This window comes from Trachinotus anak, unplaced genomic scaffold (genome assembly GCF_046630095.1).
Source record: "Trachinotus anak isolate AG129_WGS33_773 ecotype Australia unplaced genomic scaffold, CSIRO_AGI_Tana_v1 ptg000012l, whole genome shotgun sequence".
Lineage (NCBI taxonomy): Eukaryota > Metazoa > Chordata > Actinopteri > Carangiformes > Carangidae > Trachinotus > Trachinotus anak.
Genome location: NW_027273863.1, coordinates 25,795,302 through 25,822,499, shown reverse-complemented (window position 1 = coordinate 25,822,499; position 27,198 = coordinate 25,795,302). Strand labels below are relative to the sequence as shown.

The following is a 27,198-nucleotide window of genomic DNA, read 5'->3' as shown; positions in this document are numbered from 1 at the left end:
GCTTTCTCTAAGATCCAGCACCTTATTCTCATCCTCAGCCAATCACAACCTGGCACGGTCACCGTTAGCCAATCACTATTATAATGTAAAGAGATGAGGGATAAAATTAACAGTGAGGAATGATGCCAGGAAACACAGAGGGAGGAGGAGGGAGTTTTATACTAAAAAGACTTCAGATGAACTTTAGAAGTCAGGGTCAATCCATCCATCCATCCATCCATCCGTCCATCCATCCATCCAGATAGTTGTGGTTGTTCAGTTGTTAGCTTGTTAGCTCTGTCTCTGAGATTTCTGTCTCCTCTCCAATACCCTGAAGTCACTGACAGTTCAGTTATGGTGCTGGCACAGAATTCAGTGTAAACTTGCACTTGCAGAGACGATGTTCTGGTTCCTCTGAGTAAAGGACAATGACGGTCTTTCACTGAAACCACTTCCTACTGAACCAAACAGTTTCCCTGACAACTGCTCACGCTGAGGTCTGTCTGAGGCACCAAGGACAAGTTTTTAATTATCGTTTTCAATAACATGGATGTGGACAAACAGAGTCTGACGGCAGAGACACTTGATGTGAACCGACCACTTAAAGTCAGACAAATACAAAATTGCAAAAGCCCCGAACTGACCGTTTGCTAAGTTCTGGTCCATTCATTTACCTGCTGATTTCCCAGCAGCCAGAGGGCCGTTCTCGAGAGCCCACCGCTGAATTATTTGTTGAGAGGCGTTGTTATATCAGCGAATCCCAGACAGGCCGAGGAACAGCGTCCACGTCCCACGGCAGCACCTGAACCGTGAACACTCTTACCCCAAAAAACTCCCTCCATGTTTGGAGCTCTCTATCTGCTCCTCATTCTGCGCCATCCCCACGGCGCCACGGGAGGATTACTGTTGTTCTCATCATCAGCTGCTCTGGATGAGAGCTCCTGCTAAATGGCCTGGGTGTAACTTGTAAACAGCGTCGACAGAACATCAATATTCATCTGCAGCTCCGTTAATGTCAGAGCTCCTGTTGAAATTTTAATCACGCCTGCTGTGGAGTATCTGTCGTGGACGTGGAGTCTCCCTCCGCCAGACGTCACGCTGGGAGGCGAGGAGGCTGATGAACACGATGAGCCACCGGGCGTCATCTATCAGCCGCGGGAGACAGATTTCATGAGTTTGTAAGGGGCTCTCCCAGGAGGCGAGTGTTTAAAAGCCTCACAGAGGGTCACATTATTCAGGAGGTTTTCATTTATCCTGGCGAGGGTGAGCGGGCTCCTTCCTGATCACTTACAAACTATCTGTGCTGTCATTTCCTGTTGTGCTACAAGAACAGGTTTACAGGCGACGTTTCAGCAGAAATAACACAGATGTAGAGTTTGGTTTATGACCTCTCTCACTTCATAGCTACACACTGTACCTGTTGGGGTTCATCCGGGCGCTCAGCCAAGTTCTGCCATTTTATGAGATTTATTACAGAAACTAAAGACGTGTAACTTCAGAGCGGAGCAGTGGAGCTGGGAAAACCTACTCAAGTAAAACATCAGCGTGAGTGAGTGGAGTCTGGGGCTGTTGACAGTGTCATCTAGTTTGTTCCTGTTCCTCTGTCCGGAAAACAAGTTTATCATCAGTCATGTGACCAGTCTACGAGCTGTGACTGCCGGGCTCAAAGTGGACGACTGTCCAACTGTCCCCGGGCTCCAGACGCCGAGTTCAACAAAATCCACACTGAAACGTCAGTGTTGCATATTTGGCGTTCTGAACAAACTTCCCTCATGTCTTTGCAAACGTATCTCACAGACTTTAACCTTAGATCACACGACACATACGCGACGCATAACTGCATAATATTTCAAAATCCTCAGTGGGATTTTGCTCTTGCTACATAGCTAATGTTAGCATTAGCAGCTGTTTACTGAAATGTTGTGAGTTCAGCATCAAACTTTATTCCTTTCCTCATCAAGAGCTGTCTGCAGATGTGGAAAGCAACCTGCTTGTTTTGTTTCTATTTCTAACATTTCTTTTTTTTCTACTGAAGTTAGCATGCTAACCAGCTAGCACCAGCCCGAGTCATTGTAGCGTCTGGTCTGTCCTGTAGAAGTAGCTGCTCAGAGGATGAATTGTAACTCTGAATTTGTCAATACTGGTAAGTAACAGCTGATAATGCTAACGTTGGCTATGTGGCAATAGCAAAGCTTAGAGATAGCTACTTTAAATAGATAAAAAAGAAGAGGTGAATCATCCCGATACCCAGAAACACTAAAATCAGCACTGTGACTTTTCTCTGTGGGTTCGGGTGTTGCCATGACTACACAGCCAAAGGGAAACGTGACCAGGTGTACCTACAGCTTGGGGATGTATTTGAACTGACACGCTGTGGTGATGGACAACCAATAAGAAACTATTACTGCTGAATGGAAAACATACAAACCCATCCAGTTGGTGACTGAAATATACCTGGAACACCTGCCGGATGAGACTAACTGTGTGGGAGGAGAGAAAAAAGGACCTGGCTGTGATCTACCAGACTGTCGTGACGATGAGTCGTGTCATGTGTGCCTCCAGAAAAACACGCATCCCAATTCAAAAGCTCTGTGCACCACAAAATGACATGTTACCGAGCAGAGCTGTGGTCCGCACCAGCTGCCAGGAAGACGAGCACATGCAGAACATTTACAGCGGAGGTTAAAGTCAGAGATTCATACTCATTGATCTCATTTGTTCTCAGAGTGCTTCACAGACAGTCGACCTCAGAGACGGACAGAACGTCGATAACCGACTGTTTCCGACTGAAGACGACTTCTGTCTAAACGCTCCGCAGCAGGACAGTTCACCAATAGCTGTTTGTCCAGGCTGGGCTGCTGTGATGGTGGAGCAGCTGTCAGCACGCTGAGGTTTTAAACTGCTCTGAGGACGAAGCCACACTGGTCTCTTATTAAAACATGACTGAGGATTTGGTTTTTTTTTGGTTGCAGCTCAATTTGTCTCATTAATGAATCAGAAACAGCTCATGTTTTGGCTGCAGAAACATTTCCAACGCTCCCTCAATTCTATTAAAAGAAGGTAAAGTGGAGCAAACAGACTCATCCTCAGCTGGAAACCTGAACCCCCCCCCGAACCTGCAGAATGAGAGGAAAGATTCTCTGTGGTGACGTGAATTTAAAAAAGCTCCAGCTTCTCTTTACAAAATACAAAAGTTTGGAGTCTCAGTGTTTCATGTCTCTCAGAAGATAAAGACGTTTCCAACTAGAACTGAAATGATTCCTCTAATCATCACTTAATCTGCAGATGATTCATTTTTTGTATTGACTGTTTTGTCTACAAAAAACCAGAAGATAATGAAACATGTTTTACTCTCCCACGGACAAAAGTGACGTCTTCAAATGTCCAAAAATGATCAAAATTTCCTAATTAATTTTTTGTTTTTGATCCATATGAAAGCCTGATGTATCTTCTTCCTCTGAGTCACAGAGCATTGTTGTTTCCAAAAACTGTTAAAGGTCCCACACAGTCTAAAGGTAGATGTCCATGTGCTTTTTGATTATAAAGCAGGTTCTATATTAATAGGCTCAGATCCTCTCTTCTGATTGGCTGACTGACCTGTTGTTTCTAGAGCTCCAGAGAGAAGCCTGAGAGAGGAGATGTAAAACTACACTAAGATGGTTTTTGGTTCTTCAAACCACAAATATATCTTCTGATGGAGATCAACACTTCAGATAAAACACAGAAGAAGAGTAAAAATATGAAAATAGTCTTCAACAAATTCACTATTTTTGAAGAATATAACATTTCCCTGGCCGTAGACTTTATGATGTCAGGTTGAGCGTTATATCTGAGGGAACTTCTCCACATTAGGTACAAACATTGACTTGGACTGAAGGATGAACTCATTACAATTTGGTGGTCAAAGGTCAAAGGTGACTGTGACCTCACAAAACACACTTTAAGCCATCGCTCACAAAATCCTACTCTAATTGTTATACAATTTAATACAAACATGTAACAGGATAAAATGATTAAGTGATGACATTTTATGACCAAAAGGTCAAAGGTCAACTTCACTGTGACATCATAATGTTCAACAAAAACACTCCTGGCCATTATTCAATGCTGTAGCTCAGGAACGGGAGATTGTGACCATACTTCCTGCAACCTGACTGGTTGGCGGAGGAAACAACCACACGCCGGTGATTCTAGTTAATGAAGCTATATATCTGTGAGGTGTTTTAAAGATTTACATCATCAGTAGGAGCCAATGGGCTCAGAGCTGAGAGCCACAGATCGATAACAGAGGTCAGAAAGTGCTGAGAGAACTAACACACTGCTGAGTTGAGTCTGCACATGGGACCCGGTGACAGTAAGAAGAACGTAGAGTAATATGTTGGTTGCTGTTTGCATGTTCACACAGGCACCAGCTTCTTTGCACAAATGTGTATATTTTGGATAAAGTAACTGAAAAAGATGGCGGCAAGTGGTGAAAGTAAACTCTGGGCTTCAAATCGTCCTCCAAGGAATTCATAACTGACGTCAGAGCGGCCATAACCACACTCTCCACACACTATGTTTTACAGAAAAGTCATAATACCAGTGAATAATGGTTTGCTATAAATACTTGATGTTTCTCCAGGGATGTATTTTCCCTTCAAACTCTGGACACAGTGGCCCACTGCTTCCAACAAAGTGCCACAAGCCATTTCGCTCTGTTTCTCCTGCAATTGTAAAAGCCTTCCTTTCTTCTGTTTCCTGACAAACAACAGTTCTGAAAGCAGCACAGTCAATTATCTGGTATCAAGACTCAGTACAATGCAACACGGTTACTGCTGTGCATGGAGCGGCCAGTGTGCCTGTGTGTGTGTGTGTGTGTGTGTGTGTGTGTGTGTGTGTGTGAGAGCGGGGATCATCGGAACGGCAGCACACTCATCTGTGAGGAAAAACGCTCCACTTCTCAACGCAAACACCGAGAACAGCACAAGAAAAGTCGATTCAGTGGCTCATTAATAAAACATGGCGGAGGCAGGTTATTCCAGACACTCCAGAGTGACAGCTAACACTCATTTACATGACTGCTGTTTTTTTCTTTTAAATATTTAATGACGGCTCTAAAGAGAAGGAACAGGACAACACTATAATGAATTCATGAATATTATATATTAATGCAGCAGGAAACATGATTGCAGATAGCAGTGCGTATGATCCCTGTCAGGATGTACTGCAGGAAGGCTGAGGCGATACCATCAGGCTGTTAGCACAGAAACCTCCATTATATTCATTTAAGCTTTTTATTAATGGAGATTTGTGCCTGTTGTCTTCATGTAAAGTGTCCTTGGGTTCTGTGAAAGACAGCGCTGGTTACTTTATACATACAAAACATATGAACTGGTCTTAAATTTGATGCAGTGTTAAACATTAAACAACTACTGGATATACAAATCAGCTCCGTCAGGGACAGCACTAATATTCAGCTTGAATGTCAGTGCATCAGTAATAATAAACTCATTCTCTGACGGGCCTGACTTTGTAATGGACTCTTTTACTTTCCCTTCATTTTGCTGACAGTATTACACGATATCATCATAAATCATACCTATTTAGTATTTTTATGTCTGACATTAAATGTCTGAGAGCTTTTGTCTATCACAGCAGTAACTTTTCAGACTACGATCAATTAACTATAAATGTCAAAAATCATTTTTCATCTTTTAAAGTTTAAATGATAATATTTTAATAATAACAATAAACTGTATTTGTGTAGCACTTTTCAGACACAGGGTGCAGCTCAAAGTACTTTGACAAAAAATAAAAGTCAGTTAAATAAAAAAAAACAAAACAACTAAGACAGGCGGCCGTGAAGGTTTTGCAGGTGGGTCAACAAAACATCTGCAGAACAGTACAATTTTGGTGAAAAGATGTAATTATTGCCAAAAAATATATAATGCTTTTAGATGTTCAAAAACATTAAAAATGTTGAAAAACTGTGTTTTTTTTGCATGAAGACTTCTCACTGTGAAAGGTCAACGACAGGAACGTTTATGTTTCACGTTTACTAGCATCAGTCTGATTGTGCACTGAAAGATCACATTTATGGTCAAAACTGGAGAATCGACATGGATAGCTGGTTAGAAACAGGAAGAATTAAAAGGAAGCAGTAAAGAGGCAGATGGTGAATCGACTGTCAAACAGAAAAGAAAAGTTGAGCCTCCCTGCTCTCAGTTCAGTCCTGAATCATTAAAATATTAAATTAAAAAGTGCTCTCATTAAAAGTGCTCTGAGAAGGCATCATTTGGCCTTCGTAGAGTTACAGGGTCGGATGTGGGCTGCCAATATTTTTAGGATTTTCGAGTTAGAAAAGGTTGGAAACCACAGCTCTAAGAGCTCATTAAAATCTAAACTGAACAGGTATGTTTTCAGTCGTCCACTGAGCCCACCCCTCTAATATTTCAGCCCTGCGGTAGAGGGTCTAAGGACTCGTGGAGAGACAGAAAACTACGGAGAATCAGTGATGGAAGAGGACACAAAACATTTCAGAGCTTTAAGCAGAAGGACTGAGGTTACAGGGAGACAATAGTACAGGAGAAACCTGCTCTCTCCTCCTTTAAAACAGCACAGCTCTGAGTTAGTTGAAGTTTCTCGACTGACTTTTTCAGAAAACCAGTAAAAAGAGCTTCACAGTCGTCCAGTGAAAGCATGAAAGAGCTTCTCAGCATCTGTTGAGTTAAAAACAAGAACAATGCAAAAGTATCTCTGAGATGGAAGGAGGCTGTTTCAGTCACTTTGCTTATGTGGGATTTGAAACCAAGATCAGAGTCTAAAATGACGCCCAGATTTGTTTCTTCTGTTTCATTCTGCTGGTTTAAGTCTCCAGTCCTGGTAGAAAGCGTCTCTCCAGCCAACAGTATTTCTGTCGTATCCTCGTTCAACTTTTAAAAATGCTTTGCTCGTCCATTGACTGATCGCAGACAGGCAGTCAGGGAGCATAATGCATTAATGTCATTTGGCTGGAGGGAAACCTACAGAGCTCTTTGGAACCACCTCAAATATGAATTATAATGAGATTTGCCTCGTCTTCCAGCTGAAGTGATTTATTTACTGTTTTGCTGTATTGAGTTTATTTGTGATGAAGAAATGTGGTCAATAAATAAAAAACTAACTCTCTGTTGTCAAACACTGAAAATTAAATCATATGAAACACAAACACACAAATTCTCCATTTACCATCATATATTTAGCTCTTGTGCTTAAAACAACCTACAATTAGGGATCATTGCCAAAACTGCCAGTGATGAAGTGATACAGTTAAAAAATGCCAGTATCAAGTGGCAGAGGTGGATCATCCTCTACAGGTCTGCAGCATTAACACAATGATGGCAACTCAGATTCAAATACCTTCAGTCACCTCCCAATACTCAGCGTTACCCGCCACTATATCGATTTTCCTCCAGGACCATTAATGTGACTGTGATCTGTCACTCAGCTGGAAACTACGAACACAAACACACCAACATGAGCCATTTGATCCACGGACCTCTATAATTAGACTCATCTGATTCCTTATGAGGTGCAAAGGTCAAAATCACTGACACCCCCCCCCCCCCCCCCCCACACACACACACACCTGCAGTGTCAGCCCACAGGTGCTGCTGATCTCCCCCCGTATGAGTAAGTGATCATTTTACAAGGTGCATGCTGCGCACACCCAGCAGACGCATCACCGCGGCAGCGGCAGCGGCAGCGGCGGCAGCGGCTTCCTCACCTGTGCAGTCCTTCCCTTTGCCTTTACACTCTCCGCTCTGGGGGTAATAAGACGCCCGCGCCTCCGGCAGGTCGAGCAGCAGAGACAGCAGACAGGCGGACAGCAGGCACCGGACAGCCCCGCCGGGACACCTCCCAGGGCCTGACACCATGATGAGGCTGATGGTGGTGATAACGGTAATGATCCGACCTCCACACACCGGCGGACGCAGATCCCTCGGTTCTCGGTGCAGGTGAAACGGCGCGGACAGAAGCAGGCGGGGACACAACGGACAACACGCCGGCTGCTTCGCGCCGTGTCCCGCTGAAAGCAGAGCACCGAAGGCCGGAGAGGGGAGAGCAGGGAGAGCGCACAAGTCTGCGGTGCAGATGGAGGGATGTGCAGAGAGCGTTCAGGAAGCCTCGGAGGCGGTCGGGTCCGTCCAGGGCAGCGGCAGCATCCTCGCCATCCGTCCTTCCTCCGCACCGAAGCTCCGCGTCCTTCCAGGCAGATCTGTCTGATACAGCTTATTCTAGTCGGACGTCGCACACGTAACGTCCCTGCACGTCCCGATCCCCGGGACGGAGTGATGATCCCGGCGCTCCGGAGCGGTGAGGCGCGGTGCGGTGAGGCGGTTCGAGGCTCCGGCGGAGCGGAGCGGAGACGCGGTGCGTAAAGAGAGCGGCGGCTGCAACCACAACAAAGAGATCCGGACCGAGGAGAGGACAGACAGGCTGGTCACGTGAGAGGATGCAACACACCCCTCCACGCCCCTAACGCGCGCGCGCGCGCGTGCACGCCTCAATATTGAATGCAACCCGCAAAATGCAGAGGACACAGTAAATAAAGTGGTTTTAAAGACGGATCCGGATCACAGTGTCCCGCAAGAACCACCACAACTCCGCAGTGTCACCGAGTCAACACAGTCTGCAAATCCCTATCTGATGAATAACCATTCAGTTAGAGAGTTTCCCACTTCATCATTGTCAGGAATTAATGTCAGTGAGACAATGAAATAAGATTTAATAAGAGTAAATAATATTATCAACGCTATGAAATCTGTGTGACGGTGTGTGATGGAGCTGAGATTTGTGTGACGATGCAGGTGGAAAACGGCAGCGACACAAGAATCCTCAGAACTGATGTTGAGTTGTAGTTACTAATGTTACATTTATACAATATATTGTATTTCTACGTGTCATTTCCATCTGTAAATCAATAAAGTATTCTGATCATGGAGTCCCAGTTCTAAAAAGTAGCAGGCCTAATTGTATTTTAAAAATAAAAGTCTTCTGATTTTCTCCAGTATTTTCTGCTGGGGTGATGATGACCACCTGATCAGAGCTGATCCTGAGTGTGATTGATCCAGATCCATTAAAAATACAGACACACAGGTTAGAGACCGAATCTGAACCAACCAGACTGAGTACAATACGGACGGAGGCGGACAAAGTACACACTCCGATACAAGTGATTGTTGTTCAGCCACATTTGTACTTGAGTTACACAGTATGTAACTTCTCTTCTGACACTAAAACAATAACAAAAGACCACATTGGATGACGTCATGAAGCAGCATAGGCTCATGGGAGATGTTGTCTTCACCACCAGTGTCTCCTCCTCTACAAAATAAACAGACCCAGTGATTATGAAAGCAGTTTCACAGTTAAAGTCTGTGTTTCACCAATGCTGTACAGTGGACACAGGACATCGGGGAAGGGTTGGGAGCTTAGACTGGTGATCTAACTAACTAACTGATAATTTATGAACCAGACGTCCAGGGGGGATTTTACCGGCGGCTGAATTATTATATTAGAAGTGTTCTCCCCTCCATAACACATGGCCAGGGGATTAAAACCAGTAGAAACACCAAATAGAGCAATGTCACTTTAAAAATTATTGATTTGTTGATGCTTCTCTGCTGACATGACGTCTTGGAATGTCTGGAAACTGAGACTCCTTACCTTTGTTTCTTTGATAACTTACGAACCAGACGTTCATGATGTTTTTGCAGGCACACCACGTAGCCTAATACACCAAGCAGCCAAGTCCCAGGACTGTTTACTGCAGGTCATTCCCCTTCTCTCTGTCTCTCTTCACTGGTTTTTACCGTCAGTCAATCAGTAGAGGTGCCCTCCTCTCCGTAACAAACGGACCAGGGGGTTAAAAGAAACAACACATAAATCAGGGATTTGTCGATGCTCTTCGGTGGACACAGGACACCTCAGAGTTGATGCATGGACATCCATGAGTGGATGGGACCTGAGCTGCCATTTGCCTGGCTGTTTTAACTTAAAGCTAGACATCCGATGACTAAAATCCTTCATCTGGTTAAAATATATAGTTGAAAATGACCAAAGTACAAATATCCCAAGATTCATTGTGTGGCAGCAAACAAGTCGACAAAGAACCTGCATGTGGATCACACTTTTAAATGTTAGTATTGTGTTTCAGTTCATTTCAGCAGCTAACAGTACACCTGTTAAAACCAAGGGCCTGAAACCCTCAAGTTTTTGTGAAAAAAGAAAAGTTACGTGTTGTCAAGGTTGCTAGGAGACAGGAGTGGTGTTTTGTGATGCAACAGCAAGGGCGGGCAACAGCTGGTGACGCCAATCATTTTGGTTCTGCCTTCATGACAGCTACGAGGGGCCACACCTTCATAGACCGTGTCCTCTGAAGGATGCCGTCCCTGAACTGGGACACAGCAAAACAAACCGAGACACGTTTGCTCTGAAGCCACAGTACTGGAGGGGAACCAATTATTAAAGATTTTTTAGATTTAAGGGAACAAATTGGGAACATTAGAGCGGTTAAAGACAGTCAGTCTCCTCCTAAGTGGGTGACATCACAGGAAGAGACAGACTGAGGACATGACCCGTGTGTCCTCAGTGGGAGTTTCAGCGGCATCACTTGTCTCCAGGAGAACCTCAGACTCTCAGATTAAATGGCTCGTTAAGACTTTTTTCCAGCACTTGAAGGGATGTGTGGTGATTAGTGAAGGGTTAAACTCGACCCCCCCACCTCCAGCCCTGCAGGATGGTTTGGATAATCTGCCACCCCCCACCCCCGCCCCCTCCCGTTATCAGCAGCAGAGAGGGTTGAGAGTCCCTGGTTGAGGAGCTCGTGCTACAGATGGTGGAGGAAATTAGAGTCTGCACGCTACAATCAGGATCAGAGCTAAACCCCCCGAAAGCAGCTGTGTTCCCCTCAGGTGGAGGTTTCTGTTCACAGGGGAGGATCCTGCTCTTTCTTGCAAACGTTTAATTTGACTTCATTTATCTCACTCCGTTTAATACTTCACTAATTCTTTGAGTCCACTTCTAACTGCAGGACTTGTTGTAGCATTTCTAATTTTTCCTGCAGTAACAGATCTGAGTGTTTCCTGCTCTTGAATTATCTTTGGAGACATCCTCGCAGTGACGCCGCTGCGAGACGACAGACTCCCAGTGTCTGCCAATCCACAACAAACGCACTAAGCCAATTAGAGATAACTATCATGGAACTTAATCGAATTAGTATTGCTCATTCGCCATCCCTCTCTTTCCATTTGGGCCTTGCAATCCACACAACAGCCCCTCCCTGCTCCCCTCCACCCCTCCCATTTACACTCCATTACAGCAGGCAGGCGGCCCACCAACAAAGCCCTCGTGTCTTTATGTAGGGAGGAGGCGTGCAGCTTTGTGAGAACATTTCTAACCCTTAGAACAAGTGAAAAAACCCGTGTGAATGTGTAGGAACATTTGAGAGTGTCTGAATAAAATGTGTGCAGCAGCAAAGGTTCAGATTTCTGACGGCTGCACCTGCAGAGATGGTTTAGTCACAATGAGTTTTTATCCCAAAAAGCTCGGCCAGGATTCCTGTTTATAAAATATCTGGATGCAACATTGATATAGTTTGTGCACGACTTTTTGATGTGATCAGATTTAAGACTCATTTCTCCACAAGAGGAGGCAAAGTTTACAGAGAGGGATTTGAACTTATTTCTGAAAATCTTATCTGAGCCAAAAGCAAAAGTAGAGCTGTAGAAAAACTGCTCTGTTTAGTGCTGGTGAGGATGCTGACATGTTTCTGAAGGGATGTTGTCTTTTCCTGTTTACCACTGTCTTCAAGTCACTGCAGCCAGGAAATTCAAACTTCAGCAACAGGGAGGAGCTGAGGTGGAGATGACCACTGTGTCTTTGGGCGACCTGTTTGAATACGTGCACGTCCTCAGTTCACACAGACACTAAATCTAGTATATTGTCCATTTAGGACTTTGTTCTGCCCCTAAACCACTACCAAGCCTCTGTACACGGTTGTGAAACCTGCTGAGATAATTCGATTCCTCGTGTCCTCTAACCCAATCGGGGTAACCAGGTTTACATGACATTTAAGAAATCAGTTTACCGCAGAAAGCCAGCTGTAACCTGGTTAGTTAAGTGCATGTTAACACACTCACTAACTTAAGGTCTCATTGTGTGTCAAATAATCTTGATGTGTTGTGTGTCCATGTCTGCAGTGAGACCACACTGTGTTTCATGGTGAAAAGCCTCACCGCCTCCAACATAACATCACCACGAACCCAACACGCCTCACACTGGTGTATCCAAAATTTCATGTCTCGATACAGTCCAGCCCAAATATCCCGATATATGTTGTCATTGTGGGGGGCGGGGGTTATAATATAATTTTTATATTTACATGTTTTATGTCTCAGGTGTTTATTTGTCACATGCAGTAACCAAAGATCACAAAATATCACATATGGCAGGAAATATGGCAATATTCAATGAGAAGTTCACATCCTGGCTCCTTTCTTACTGTGGATCTTTGGTTTCAGGAAGTCACTTAAAGCGCTGAACACTCCCCTGCCTCTTCCTAAGAAAATCAGAAATCCCCTGCACCATATGAGAATTCACAATCTGAGAAACTTCCAAATAATTTCCCAAGAAGTTTTCTTAGATAAAAGTATAAAATAGGAATTTTCTTCAACAATAACCTTTAAACCCAAGTAAATATTCAATTATCTTTCATTTTTCTTACAATCAGTCACAGGTGACAGTAATTTAACATGATCAGGAAATCACCCACTGTTACTGAGTATGGCACAGGCCCAGTCGGAGCCAGGTGAGCCGTAATTCTCTGTTGTGGGATTGAGACATATGGTGGGAGGAATAATCTCACAGCGACTGCCGGACGACCACCGGCCTTCAGTTTAAACCAAAGCTGATGAAGCTTAGTGAGAAATTAAGACAAAACCTTCTCAGCTGATCAGAGAAACAGACGAGGGACCAGGACTGTGGTCAGTCACTGCGTCACCTGTTGGTTTTAGAGTCAGCAGCTGCACTGTTACAAACAGAGTTATTCACCAACAAAGTAGTAACTGGGGTTTATAATGTGCCGCTGTGTCTAAAACAGGATTTTATATTTGTGTGAATGTCACCTTTATGGGAAAGACTCGTCCTCTCCGGTTAGCTAAGGTTAGCTTAGTTTAGCTTCATACATCTAATTGTAGATCTTTCTGCAGATTACACACCTGAACACACCTGAACACACCTGAACACACCTGTTCAGACAACTGTCAGCCTCACAATCCAACTAACTGCAGGTCTCTGTAGGTTGAAGAGTTTTAATCTGGACTTGTATTTATCAAATTACTAAAAGTAAGTAAGTAAATAAATAATTAATAATAATAATAATAAATGAGCTGAAGCAGTAAAATTAAGAATAGTTTTGACTGATTTGAATTTGATAGGATGTTACATCATTTTTTCTGATCTGACACTGATTTGACTGACAGTCACTGAACATCTTTCCTCTTCATCTTCACTGTCTGATCATCTTCATCTTCACTGTCTGAGCTCATCAGTGTGGAACTGACTTCACCGTCATTATCTGATTCTTGTGTCTCACCACCAGCAGAGCGTCTGACAGCAGAAGTCTGTTTCCATTTCGTCCCTGTTTTTTACATTCACACGTAAAATTATCATTCTTGATGTTTTTACTGAATAACAAACCTCTGAATAATCATTGTCTGGCAGACGTCGGGTTGATCTATGTCCCTGATTGGATATTCCTGCTCTGATCGGACATGTGATGAGTGTCATGTGACTTTTTCCACTTGGCTGTGAGTAGGAGGAAGTCACTTGATGAACGTGTGTTGTTGCTCAAACTCAGACAGCAACTGTTTTATTCTGAAAATCAGTCTGACTCTTACAGGTCTGAGGAATCTGGGTCTGGGTCTGACTCATGTCCTGAGCTTTGGTGACTATAAACCAAGTACAACTGTTACTGCTGCTCAAGATAAAAGAACAAATGATGAATCTTTCTGTCACCGCTCTACATTCACCTGCTGAGCAGCTGAGGTTCAGGGCCTCGCTCAGGAGCATCTCAGTCATCAGGGTCTCAGTCTGTGTGGGTCTGCTCCTCTGGTCTTTGGTTCAGTGTCAGTCTGAAGTGGAATAAATCAGGAAGACTTCCATCTTACTGCTGTGGTCTCTCCCTCCACACCTTCTGGAAGGTCTTTGCCCCCGTCCAGGAAGCTCATCAGCAGTGTTGTGAGTGATTTAGAACAGGCGCGCTGCTCTCTGCCGTCTGGCAGGCAGTGATAGCGCCCGGGAGAGCTGTTAGAGCCGCTGGCGTGGAACGAACCATGTCCAACAGCACCACAGAGGACTCCACAGCAAAGCCACCGCCATCGCCGCTGCCGCCGCTGCTGCTGCTACTGCTGGATGTGAGGAAGAATCTGAAGTCTGAGCGTGATGGAGAGACGTCAGACTAACAGCAGCTGGATGAAAGGCGGTGTGCCAAATGAGTCACCAGTCCGTCCTGGTGGGGTGCCAGAGGAGCCCAAGATGGAGCCGTGAGCCAGTCTGAGCTGTGTAAATATTAATCCAGTCAACATGGGGGGGCTTTAATGAGTCATGTTGGGTCCTGTTTAAACAACCAGCTCAGGTGAGGACACAGCGGTTATGAAATCCTGTCTGAATTCAGAAACAGGAAGTCTTTAACCTTCCTCTAATATCAATGTGATTCAAGGGATTTTAGCTTTTCTGACTCCTTCCTGTAGATCAGGTCGTGTTCAAGTCATGTTTTAACTCTTCAAATGTCTAAAGATTATTACCAGTGAAAAAGTGGTGCAGATAAACCAGTCTCTGATCTGACCTTTTTCTAAAACCTTACCTACACCTATGAGAAACCTTTACAGCCTCCGCCCACTTACAGTAAGAGCAGCACCCACCTTCAGCTCCTGTGTGTGTCTAGTGTTTGACCTACAAGACTTCCTGTATGTTTGAATGTGTTTATTCATCACCTGAAATGTGGGAAAGTCCTGGTGGAAGCTCAGTGATGAAATCCTCTGCAGGGCCACCGTTCCCAGACAGATGTGCTGGAGGAGAAGCAGGAAAGAAACCTGCAAAATGGAAAATAAACCCTGAAGGACGTGAGAACAAATGAACTGTTTCTCCTCATAACTCACAATCATTTCGTCTAATGTCTCATTTTAAAAATGACACTTTCAGCTGCCACATAAAAGCTGATTCATAATGTGTCATTCAAGCACTTTCATGACTGTGAAGTTTTATGAATATACTCAGTTTATCACCTTTTTATGGTGTCTTTCAGGAGAGGACGGGGTCAGCTTATTAAAACGTTATTGCAGTCATTAATTATGTAAAATCAGCCCCCCACACACCCCATCCTGCACAGGAAGACGACTCTACAGTTACTCTCCTCCACTGCAGCTCGATAGACAGAGGACAGCTCTGCAGGCTGAGGTGTCCTGTTACAACAGTCTGCAGCTACACAGGGAATCAAACCCACAACCTCGACAGTATCGAGTTCCTCCACAAGGACAAATTACAGACATACTCCAGCTGAACGCACACAGTAATCCACGGACTGAGCACCGTAAACTATAATGTAACACTTTCACAGGAACATTCAGAACAACATGACAACAGTCCCGCACAAAACAAGGTGTTTTCGTCCTCCTACAGGACACTGACTGTCGGTTTGGTGCCATCGAGTCTCACCAGCTCTATCTGACAACCTGCGCTACATCCAGAGAGCGGATGGAGACACAAACCGGTGTTATTCCGTTTTTGTTTGGTGTGCAGACTAAACGTGTTCACCTTTAGAGCTTTAGATGTGCTGTTTTTTTAGGTTTGGACAGAGCCAAGCTGGCCGTTTCCCCCAGCTTCCATTCTTAATGCTAAGCTAAGCTAACCAAACCTTAACTCCACCTCTGTTCTGTTCAGAGAGATGAGATTGATATTGACCTTGTAAAATAAAAGACTGTCCTCCTGTTAGAAAAAACGAGCCCACAGGTCGTCTGTCAGCAGGTCACTATGACCCATAGTTCTGTTGCTAGGCGACATCTAGTGGCAGTAATGGTAGTAATGATGACAGGAGCAAAGGGAAAAGTGCGGCGATGTAGTTTATAGAGCGACAAAGTCCATGTCAGTCACTGATTCGATTTTGGTGGTCAAAGGTCAAAGGGCAAGGTCACGGTGACCTCATAAAAGGGTTCTGATCTCTTGAATGTGGTACAAACATTCACTTGGACTCAAGGATGAACCGATTAGAATTTGCTGGTCAAAGGTCAAAGTTCAAGTTCACTGTGACCTCACAAAACTTGTTTTGGCCATAACTCACAAATTCATTCACTAATTATGATACAATTTAACTCAAATGTCTGTAAGGATAAAATGAAGTGATGACAGTTTATATCCAAATGATCATAAGGTCAATTTCACTGTGACATCACAATGTTTGTGACCATGTTTCCTGCAACTTGGCCACATACCGCGTTTTGACCTGGTGCTGGCGCTAGAGGAAAAGCCAGAGGTTATTACAGTTATTACAGTGAATCCTGAGGGAACATGACTGTCTGAACCAAATGTCGAGACAAACCATCCTATAGCTGTTCAGACATTTAACTCAAAACCCCAAATGTCAGCCTCATGGCGGCACCAGATAAAAAGTCAGAGGATCACCCAAGTCAAACATCAATATCTGCACTGACTTTCATCACAGTCCGTCCAATAGTTGTTGAGCTATTTCAGTCTGGACCAAACTTACGACTAGTGCCATCATTAATCTGGTTTAAAACTCAAAGTTTGTAGGTTAACAAAAGTAAAACCAGGTCAAAATACCACAAAATTCAAGGCAAAATGAAAATGATGCACAAATCACTCGAGCTGCAAACAGCCCACAGTGAACTGGGTGTTGGAAACCAGTCAGTGAAAACCTGACGCCACTCCTCCTCCCATCAGAGCAGCAGACTGAACCGAGCACGTCCCAGGATTTTCAGACAGATAATTCAACTTCAGGTTGGATTCATTCACCCCCGGGCCTCGTTCTTTTTACCCACATCAGAGCTTGAACAGGAAATGACTTTTCCTCCATCTGTCGCCGAGCTGCCGTGCTAATTGAAAGCTGAAAGCATGAATCCTTTCAAAAGAAACCACATTTCCATTTCCATACAACCTGTCCCGATCACAATAGTCAATGAATCTCATTTCAAAAATTAAATCAGGATGAGTCATGGAGGACCATTTGTAACTTTACCTTTGATTTCATCCCGTCTTCGAATTAAAGGATGTGATGATGTACAAATCAAACGTCTCTGTGACATTCAGACTTTAATGATGCTGATTACTATCAGCTCTTGATGCATCGCAGAAAACAGAGGACAACCAGTGAGCCTGCCTGATGTTGAATGTTTCATTCAAAGCACCCAGCCAACCTTTAGATGTTGAGTAAATGTTAATGAAATACAACCGGCTGCTCGTCAAAGACGACTGACTGTGATGCTGAAAAGTACAGGTAAGGTGACGTCTGCAGCTCCTTCCTGAACTCAGCAACATTCATTAAAGCTTTATTTGACGCCTTCATGTATTCACACTGTGTTTGTGTTGACAGGAAGTCCTCCAACCTGAACCAACATGTGCCTCATTTGTTCCAACCCTCTGATCCGTCACATAGCAGCATCTCCTGACCTGTGGGCTCGTGACAGTCTCCAAGCTGATTGGAGGTCGGGTTGGTCCGTGCGTCCGTTGCTTTTGCTGCAGCTCAGCTTTATCAGACTTCAGCTGTACAAAAGCATCATGGTACATTTAAAGTCTGAACCTACATGATCTGAGATCCTCTCTTCTGATTGGCTCACCAACCTGTTCCTAGAGAGAAGCCTGAGAGAGGAGATGTAAAACTACATTGAGATGGTTTTGGTTCTTAAAACCACAAATATATCTTCAAATAAAACACAGAAGAGTAAAATATGGGACCTTTAATATTCTGATGAATTTAATGCAGGACAATTGTTGGTTTTTGTTGCTTCTCTTCAGCCTGTGACACTGACCGTGAAGATTTTTCTGTCTGTCTCTGCTGTTTATCTTCAAACACACAAACCCTGTCCAGACTTGTTTCCCATCATCCCCCGCTCTGTGTCCCTGCGGGTGTGCAGTACTTGCCTCGTCGCTTGATCATCGTTCAGGTTTTTTTGGCTTGATCGGGCAGTTGATCCAATAATGAAGTGGAGCTACTCGAGACCCTCAGATTTAATCCTTCAATACAGCAAGAGCGTTATTGATAGAGCTCTCCTCACACCAGCACCATCCAGTTGTTTTGGGTTGTTGTACCCCCCTCCTCCTCCTCCTCCACCTCCTCCACCTCCCCCCCTCCCACCAGCTCCCTCTGAATCCTCCTCCTGGTGACAATCGATTTAGCTGAGCCACGGATCAGAGAGCAAGCTTACCAAAGCAACTCATATTGATTTGGACCCCCCCCCCCCAAGCATGCTATGAAGTCAATTCAGTCTTGACCTATAAGAAACAAGTCGCCGACGTAGTAATCATGGATCAGAGAAATAGATACAGCCTGGTAATAACACGGTTGGAGAGCTGCATCAGAGGCTCAGCAAACACTGAGTGCTGCAGCTCAGTGATAAGGATTCATGAAAATAGACAACACGACTGTCTCTAATTGGCCCTCGGGGATAAATAAAGTTTAGTGAATTGAATTAAAATAAAAAAATGACTCACTTTTGGATGAAAAATGTCCCCTCAAATATCTTATATAGCTGATATTTTTCTCATGTACAATGTATAGTTTTCAGCCAGGATTCATGACTCGGGTTCCTTCTGATCCATCAACAGCCTGAAAACACCCAAATTATACTTCAGCAAGTTTTATCCAAAGTGTTTCTAGACCTCCGAGGCATACAGGTTGTACAGTTATATTTATATATGCTTTATAATGAATAAAGCATGTAAGAGATGATCTTATACAAGTGTAGACTGCACTTATTTTAAACCAGACATCCACAGATAGGAACATATAACATGTATGGAGTGATTCCTGTCCTGTCACCAGCTTGATCATCACTGAGAATGTGCTGGAATAAGATCTCTACAGAACAAATCCTGAATAACTTGATGAAAAGAAGTATCCATCCCTGGCAGCTAGAGACAAACACAATATAAATACAGTCATTTCAGCTCATTAAAAACAAGCTGTATTGTTGCACTTAAGGAATCAATAAATTACATTACATTAAGTCATGAAAGTGTCTCATTGAGACAGAGACACGCCCCAGTTAAATAAACTTACATTAACGAAACACAGGACGGCTGACTCTTATCACGCTGTCAGTCTGTGTATCTCAGTGACCGGGGAGGTTGATGGGAATCTGTTCGTCTCGGCCGTCATCATCAGACTAAATGATATTGACAGCTGCTGTGTCACCGCTCATCAGCTGCTGAAGGACGCCGCTGTGTGACCGCGGCCTCTGTTTGCATTGTCAGAGGAGAGAAGCAGACAGGAAGCAGAGCAGAGTCGACTGTGACTGAAGTCAAGTCAGGTCAAAACTGAGATGAAAAACATTCATCATTTCATTGTCAGTTCAGTTAAAACCAGAGAACAAGATGATGATGCAGCGAGGCAATAAACGATGTTTAAATGTTTGATTTACACTCGCAGCTCATCACAGTGGCCGTGGGACACAGTGGCACACGTTAAAAGTTCATTTTCAAAATGTAGATGTAGAACAACGAGAGCCCCCTGGCTGTGGTGCTGCTGTCAAAGTGTGTACAGATAATGAAGATGAATTTACCAGGGAGCTGTCAGAGCATCGATCACAGTGACGCTGAGGAGCAAACCACAAGCTACTAACAAACAAAGAGCTTCATCCAAAAACCTGCAATGACACAGACAAAACGACCTCGGCATGAGCTCGCAGCAAATCAGAGATCTGTCATCTCAAAGGTCGGGAAACCTGCAGGGGGGAAGGAAGAACAACTGTTAGCAGAGGTATCAGTTCCACAATGTAAAAAAAATACCCCGTCCAAGAAAATGTCACAGATTCACAATGTCAGTGAGTACGTCAGAAAGTAGTGTCAACAATAATGAGTAAAAGGACTGTGCTGTCAAATGAAACCCAATTCTTATTCTAGTGTTGTGCCATCAGCACAAAGTTTTCTGATCGCAGAGCGCTGCAGGGATGATTTTAGCGTCACCCTGGTTCCCTCCACAAACAGCCAATGAGATTTCTACATCGTCTTCTGGGAAATAACCAACAGTTTCTGATCCTGACAGGTTTTGTTCAGCAGGATAATCTTCAGCAGCAGTAAAACATGTATTAAAAATATCTGTATGATGATTTTTATAAGGTTTTATAAGTTTATTAAAACAACATACATACTTAATTTTAAACATTTATACATATAATATCAATGGGCTTTGGGATGTTTTGTATTTATGCAACATATGTCAAAGAAGAATACATAACATACATATTTGTATGGGCTATGTCAATATATAAATGTTCCAGTTTCCACATATAATTTTCACATATATGTACATATGTTTACATAATATTTTCATATGTTTCATATATGGAAATTAAATTTATGTACATATATTACCTTTATGGGTCTGCAGCAGAGCCTAGTGCATGTTCTCTGATGAGGAAGTTTACTTCACATGGACCCTCATGTACATTTACTGGATGAACAGGTAGTTTGAGATAAATAAAGACTTTTTCTGAACTGTGAATCATGCAAAGCTCCTCGAGTGCAGTCTGGGAATGAAAATATAGAGCTGCGAATGAGCACAACAGGTCTAATGCCACTGTATTTCACCACATGCTTCTAAGTCACTGAGTTGAATAATTGTCTGAATGTCAGACTTGTTTACATATTGAGTGCATTTCTTGAGAACACGGGAAAAAAAATAAGTGTGTGGGTAGATATTTTCAGCTAAAAGCTATTGTGCTGTCTCTCACATGCATAATGACTCAAAGTCTGAACAAACACCGCTGGTGTAAGCTGACACAGCTGGCACAGGAAACACAGCTGAATATCTGAATAATAATGGGAAACTGATACAGCAGCAGCAGCAGCAGCAGCAGCTCTGTGATGTGTCTGTCAGCGACTCACCTGAACATCAGTCCAGTCGGTGAAGGAGGAGGTGGAGCACACTGCAGGACTGAAACAGCAGCCGTGTGTTAAAATGAGCTGTTTTCTGAGCAGAGTTTGGTCAGCTGTGATTCAGTCAGTCATAAAAAATGTCTTGCTGAACATGAACTGTTTTTGTCAGCGTTGACTGGTTTTGTTGAGCGGGACACAAAGCTGAAGAGAAGATCATGTCCATCCAAATCCGCCGCCACTCTGAGACTGAAACCTGAAACTGAAGCCTACAGCACCTCGATCCCTGCAGACAGTTTTGGTTTCATCTGCTCAGATTCTGGGAAATCTGTTGCAGAGATTTTTGCACAGCTGTCACACAAGAGTTGGGGTTTTGCTTGCAGAGCATAGACGGCAAAAGCACCTTGGTTAAGGCAGATGGTTTCCTGTATTAAACCAGACCAGGATCTTTCCCTGATCTAAACCAAGTGCTGCGAGAGTCTGAACAGAACCAGCAGCGAGGATTCATCCAGGCCTGATTACAACATGGTTGCTGCACAAGTCTGCAAGGTGTGGAGCCAAGGCTGCAGGGACCCCCCTCCCCCAAATAATGCTGAGAACAGTCCTGCGTGGATAGATACAAGCTGGGGAAATTAGATGTAGCACTTAACTTAAGAGCTGACACCCGCTGAGACAGAGATAGTGGAGGTCAATAACAGAAGGTGGATTTCTTTTGAATCTACTTAGGGAAATCTCCGTCATATAAGCTATTTATTTTCACTGCCCCCCCCCCAAACAGAGGATCCCAGCCAGACACAGAGATCATGAACAACATCTTGTTTTATTGTTTGCACATGATGTGAATTAAGTTGCATTTCCACAAATGACATAATAGTGATGAGTTCATATTATTGTAAATGAACAAAGCTGACAGAGCACGGAAACAAAAATACGCTTCAGCTTTTGCATTTTGTGGCTTGAAGATGAGATTTTGAAGGTGAGGTAGATTTTAAAAAGCAGAGCTGAGTAAGAAACCCCTGAGTCACGACACTGACAGAACCAGTCCATGTCCATAAATACATTTATCAGCTGTGGGTCAGCAGAAATCCTGTCTGTCGTCCCTTTGATCACAGTTAGAGTGAAAGCCTGTCATGAGGTACAACGTTCACGTTTAGCGGCGATGGGCCTAACGAGACCAGTGAAACACAAAGCGGCGAGCACTCAGCTGTCACATTAAACACCGAGACGGAGACGAGCCTGAGTATTTGATGTTTCCCCGACAGAGAGGAGTTTGTTCAAATAAGACATCTGTGGCGCAAAATACAGTTTCATCATATCCTGTCATAAAAATTTCATCACATCCATCATATTAAAGGCCTTAAAAAGCAAGTTGACGAAATTCTCAGACACACTGTAAAACCTGTGAAATAATGAGTGTCAACGCAATCGTCTGTATTTTAACAGTAAGTGGGTCATTCTCTGTCGAAAGGAATCACAGTTTTGTCTAAAAGTTAAAAGATGAGAATGTCTTATTTAAACAGTCTCTTGGTTTGTAGATTAAAGAAAGAAGTCATTTTCTCCAAACATGAAATAATAATCATGAGTTTGTAGTGAGCAGACCGACACTTCATTTCACTGGTAAATTAAAAGCGCCACCAAAACAATATCTTCTTCTATCTTTGCTTTTATCGTTGGGCTGTGAAATGTCGTGGACTCTGACATCTCTGCTCACTCAGAGTTTCAGCATCTCGTACCTCTGCTCACTTCACAATAACACTGAGGGGACGACGAGACGGTTGCAGCACTTTTTTCTTTTCATTTCTCTCGGTTACTCAGAAACTATTTGGACCAGATCAAACAAACTTTTACATATTAAACTTACATGTGTCTGCACATCACCCACACCATTTGAAGATGAATACATATGACGTGTTCACAATATTTATCTGAATGGGAGAATTCTGATGTTGCAACTGACTGCAACCCCAGGGACTGTTGCAACACAGATCGCGGACAGTTGCAACATATTGAAAACACATTAAATGTCACTAATGAACTTTGGCCTTTTGTCTCAATAAGCATAGGAAATATGCATTGATTTACAATATTATTTAATGATACAATTATAGTATTATTCGTTTGTTTCATGATATTTATCAAAGAACAGCTGCTGAGTTTTGTTTTACAGAGAACAGGGAACCTACCTTGAACCAAAATAGGCACAATACTTTATTGCTTATAATAAACAGAACAGGATAACAAGAGAGGCTAATGAAATAATTCCTAAAAACAACTTGTTTGTATTCTCTTATGCATTAAAGTATTTGAAAATACTATTGTCTTTCATAACTTTTATAACTTTTTTTTAGTAAATGCAGCAGCAGATGTTGGATGTGTCTCTAATCTTCCTGGTCTGGGGAGGGTCTTTTCATTATATTGTACTTTATTGTTTATTGTATCTATTAATTATAATTTTGTTGTAAAGTACTTCGTACAATGTTGATGCGTTCTGTCAATAAAGTATTATCATTATTATTATTATTATTATTATTATTATTATTATTATTATTATACATGTGGATACAACATGTATATGAATGAATATATTTTATTTCCAATAAACAAGATTAATATGGCAAAAATAACTACATTAATAACAATAATAAAAAAGTGGTAACAATACAAAAAAATAAAATAACATTAAAAAAATTTATAATAAATACATAAATGAATACATAGGTTAACAGTAATTCATGCAGTTACTAAGAATTGTCTTTTTTCCAGCAGTTCTTCTCAGCATGTAATATTCTCAGAGATCTCTCTGTCTGATATTTACCACACATCAGTTATGTGAGCCCTCTGCAGAGGGGGGGTTTGTTGTGAAGGGTCGCCCCCTTGTGGGTATTAAAAGTAACACTCCAGTTACTCCAGTCTCTGCCTCTGTTCAGCATTTAGGCCTGAACCTGGAGCTGCATGTAATGAAAAGATAATAAATATATAACTTGTCTAAAGTGTCTGCACTTTCATTACGTGCTTGTGGTAATTTTCAGCGACGGTTTTTAAATGTGACAGAACGACGTGTTTGGATCAGGCGAGGAGGCCTCATTCATGCAGTACAAGTCGACCTCAGGACTTTTCTTTCTGTTGATTTCTCGTCCTCTGTCACTAAACTGTAGGTTTATTCTACATATTTATACAATTATTTATGCATTATAAATTATATTAGATATGTATTAAATAAATTATATTTGTGTTTAAATAAAACAGCTGATAAAAAACGCAACAATTTCCCAGTTTGGGATCATTAAAGTACTTTGATTTGATTTGAAATGGGATGTTTTATGATAGATTCAGTGGCTCAGCAGTCTATACAAGTACAGCTGAAATTATAAAATTCAAGTCAATGGCAACTATTTGATAATCGTTAATATTGTTTCATGCAAAAACTGAAAAAATATTTCAGGGTCTCAGATCAAGAAAATAATCAGAAGATTCATTTATAATGAAAATATTCATTAGTTTCTGCACAAAACAATTGGCTCCAAACCTGAACATTAAAATCCTGCCTCAGTAATAATAATGTGGTGATATATCATCAGTCCACTGCAGAGGCAGCGTGTTTCCACAGCTCAGGGACATAAAAACAAAAAGCTGCCTCACCGGTGCTTTTATGGGACACATAAGGGACATTTAAAAGAAAGGCAGTGGAGGATGTTAGTGATCTGGCAGGAACAATAAAAAGCTCGCTGGTCCTGACTGAAGGGGTAAATCTTTTAAAAACTCCTCACACATTTCACTTTAAAAGAAAGACTCAGTCATTTCCTGAAACAGCAGCTCACTGTAGTTTTCATCAAACCAGAGGAAATAGCACATTTGTTGGGAACTACTTTTACAGGCGGATTAATCACCAAATGTGGAGCTGCTTCTGGATCAGGACACACAGGGTCTGATGCAGGTGGAGCCCCCCCCCCCCCCCGGAGAGCTGCTCATCTGCCCCTCTAAAGTTCAAACGGAGCTGAAAGCTGCTCTCACCCAGCCCGCAAGAACAATATTAGTTTAGGGCCGAGCCGTGGCTGTTGGATGGGTGTGTGTCTGAGTCTGGACCGAGGGCTGAATTATCCTCACAGAACAAGCTGAGCAGGCACAGCGCTGCATTTAAGGACTGTGGGATATAAGATGTTTGAGAACTGCTCATAGATTCTAATGTTTAAACTATTTAAAGTATAAAGAACTGAATGTAGCCTCACTGAGAGCTCACAGATACTCCTAACACAAATAGGTACACTCAAAAATGTCCCCATTGAAACCCGTTAAAACAGATTTTTCATCTGTCTGCCACTACGACATAAAATCACACAATCTATTTTATTACGCTTTCATTCTGGAGTCCTGGCTCAGAGGAGACAACTTTTGGGAAGACGCTGCTTTTAAGTCTGTTTGTTTTGTATTTGATTGTCTTGTATCTTCTTCCAGACGGGAGGGGGGCAGACAGGGAGTGTCCCGGGTGGGATGAGTCTCTTATATACATATAATGCAGCAGGTTTATTTGTGCAAACTGCCTCCACCACCCGCTGCAGGTCCTGCTGCTCCTCCACGGTGCAGCTGCTGGACCACACGCTGCAGGCTCAGGAGCCTCAGTAACAGTTGTTGTGGGAGGTGGGACGACCTGTTTTAAGAAGTGAAGCCTCTGCTGGGCCCCCCCCCCCACGCCGTAAGATTTGTTTCCAGACGAGTTGATGTTGGCAGAGATGCAGATCCCCAGAAAGTTGAAACACTCCTCCCTCCTCCCTACCTCCCCCCTCGTACGCAGAGGGCCTCAGTGAACCTGGATCTCCTGGAGTCCTGGAGGCTCTGAGGTCCAGGTTATTGAGGGAGCTTCTCTCTGCCAGGTGTTGAACCTCCTCCCTGACGGGCTCGGCGTCTGTCTGTGGTGGTGCCATCTGCACTTTTGACAGAAGTGTTGGAGGAGTAGATGGACTTTTGTTGCTTTTTAACAAAGATCTGTTCTGATGATATTAGGTGACGCAGTGGTAAACGGCAAGAACTGAAACAACAACCGCTCTAAACACTAACTAATCCTGCCTTCAAACTCAAACACTTTTCTGTCTTATGCTCTTGGATTTAAGAACCACTGAGTTTTTCTAGTTCGTCCCCGTTGGTTTTAAAACCGAGAAGAAAACACACACAGATGTGAGCGGGGTGACTCGGCTGTTTGTTGTGTAGGTGGGTTTGTTTGGTCGCAGCTCTCTGGAGCAGGTGGTTGTTGGGCTTCAGCTCTGCAGGGTGTTATCTCCACGGCGTCTGGGACGTCGAGCAGCTGACGCAGTAGCTCTCAGCACATGTACGGTTATCTCAGTACAGTACGCGAGACACTGCGCCGTGTATTTCACACAGAAAGAAAACATGAACAGCAGAACGTGAAAGTGTTTCTACTCTTTATTCTCTTTAGTCAGAAACTAAAGATTTACAGAGTCGCTGCCATGTTTGTCCAGTTTGGAAATCAGAGGAGAAGCTTGATTTGTCAACATGAGACCATGGTTCAGTAATTCAAGGGATAAAATGACAATTCAAGGTACGACCCACTAAGTCTATAATTCTAGCCCACGGTGTGACTGTTGAAGGTTCCCAGGTCTTTTTCTAACTAATCTCCTTCCCCTCATTCCTCTCCCCCGTCAGCCTGAGTCCTGGACACCGGCAGGACCGTCACATGCTGCCAAAGCCCAGTCACATGTTCTGACCTGCCATCCTCCATCACAGCATCTGCCTCCGGTCCTCCGGCGGTGCATTCAAGTGCTTCAGGGACAATACTACCTCCCAGCCACCCCGGCTGCTGCTCTGCACGGCATGTAACTTCTGTACCACAGCCATCAAGTTACACACGTCTGGTGTGCTGGTGTTAGTGATGTGGAGATTCTACTTTTGGCTCCTGTGGCTCTAGTGGTAACTAGTAATAAATGTAATGGAGTCGATACAACGTTTCCCTCTGAAATGTAGATGGAAATATTCCAGTACCTCACAGCTGAACTTCAGTGCAGCACCTTGTACTCAGTGACTTTGCTGTGTATCATGATTTTCATGTGAGGGTTGTCCCAAAGCAGAGAGAGCTGGGAG

General features: G+C 43.3%; 1 protein-coding gene and 1 long non-coding RNA gene across 2 annotated transcripts in view; both read right to left on the bottom strand.

Annotated features, from left to right (window-relative positions):
• The window catches only part of tmeff1a (transmembrane protein with EGF-like and two follistatin-like domains 1a), a 79,446-nt gene extending 71,025 nt beyond the window's left edge, over nucleotides 1-8,421 (bottom strand). Inside the window, exon 1 of the mRNA XM_071492027.1 lies at nucleotides 7,727-8,421. Within this exon, the coding sequence (XP_071348128.1) occupies nucleotides 7,727-7,877 (151 nt within the window). The 5' untranslated portion in view covers nucleotides 7,878-8,421. The remainder of the gene's footprint in view (nucleotides 1-7,726) is intronic.
• Nucleotides 8,422-14,440: 6,019 nt separating this feature from the next.
• LOC139629416 (uncharacterized) lies at nucleotides 14,441-20,428 on the bottom strand. Its single transcript, XR_011692968.1, has 3 exons — nucleotides 19,295-20,428; nucleotides 14,997-15,095; nucleotides 14,441-14,561 (listed from the first exon to the last, which is right to left on the bottom strand). It is a non-coding gene; the product is annotated as an uncharacterized lncRNA (long non-coding RNA).
• Between the last annotated feature and the right edge of the window lie 6,770 nt (nucleotides 20,429-27,198).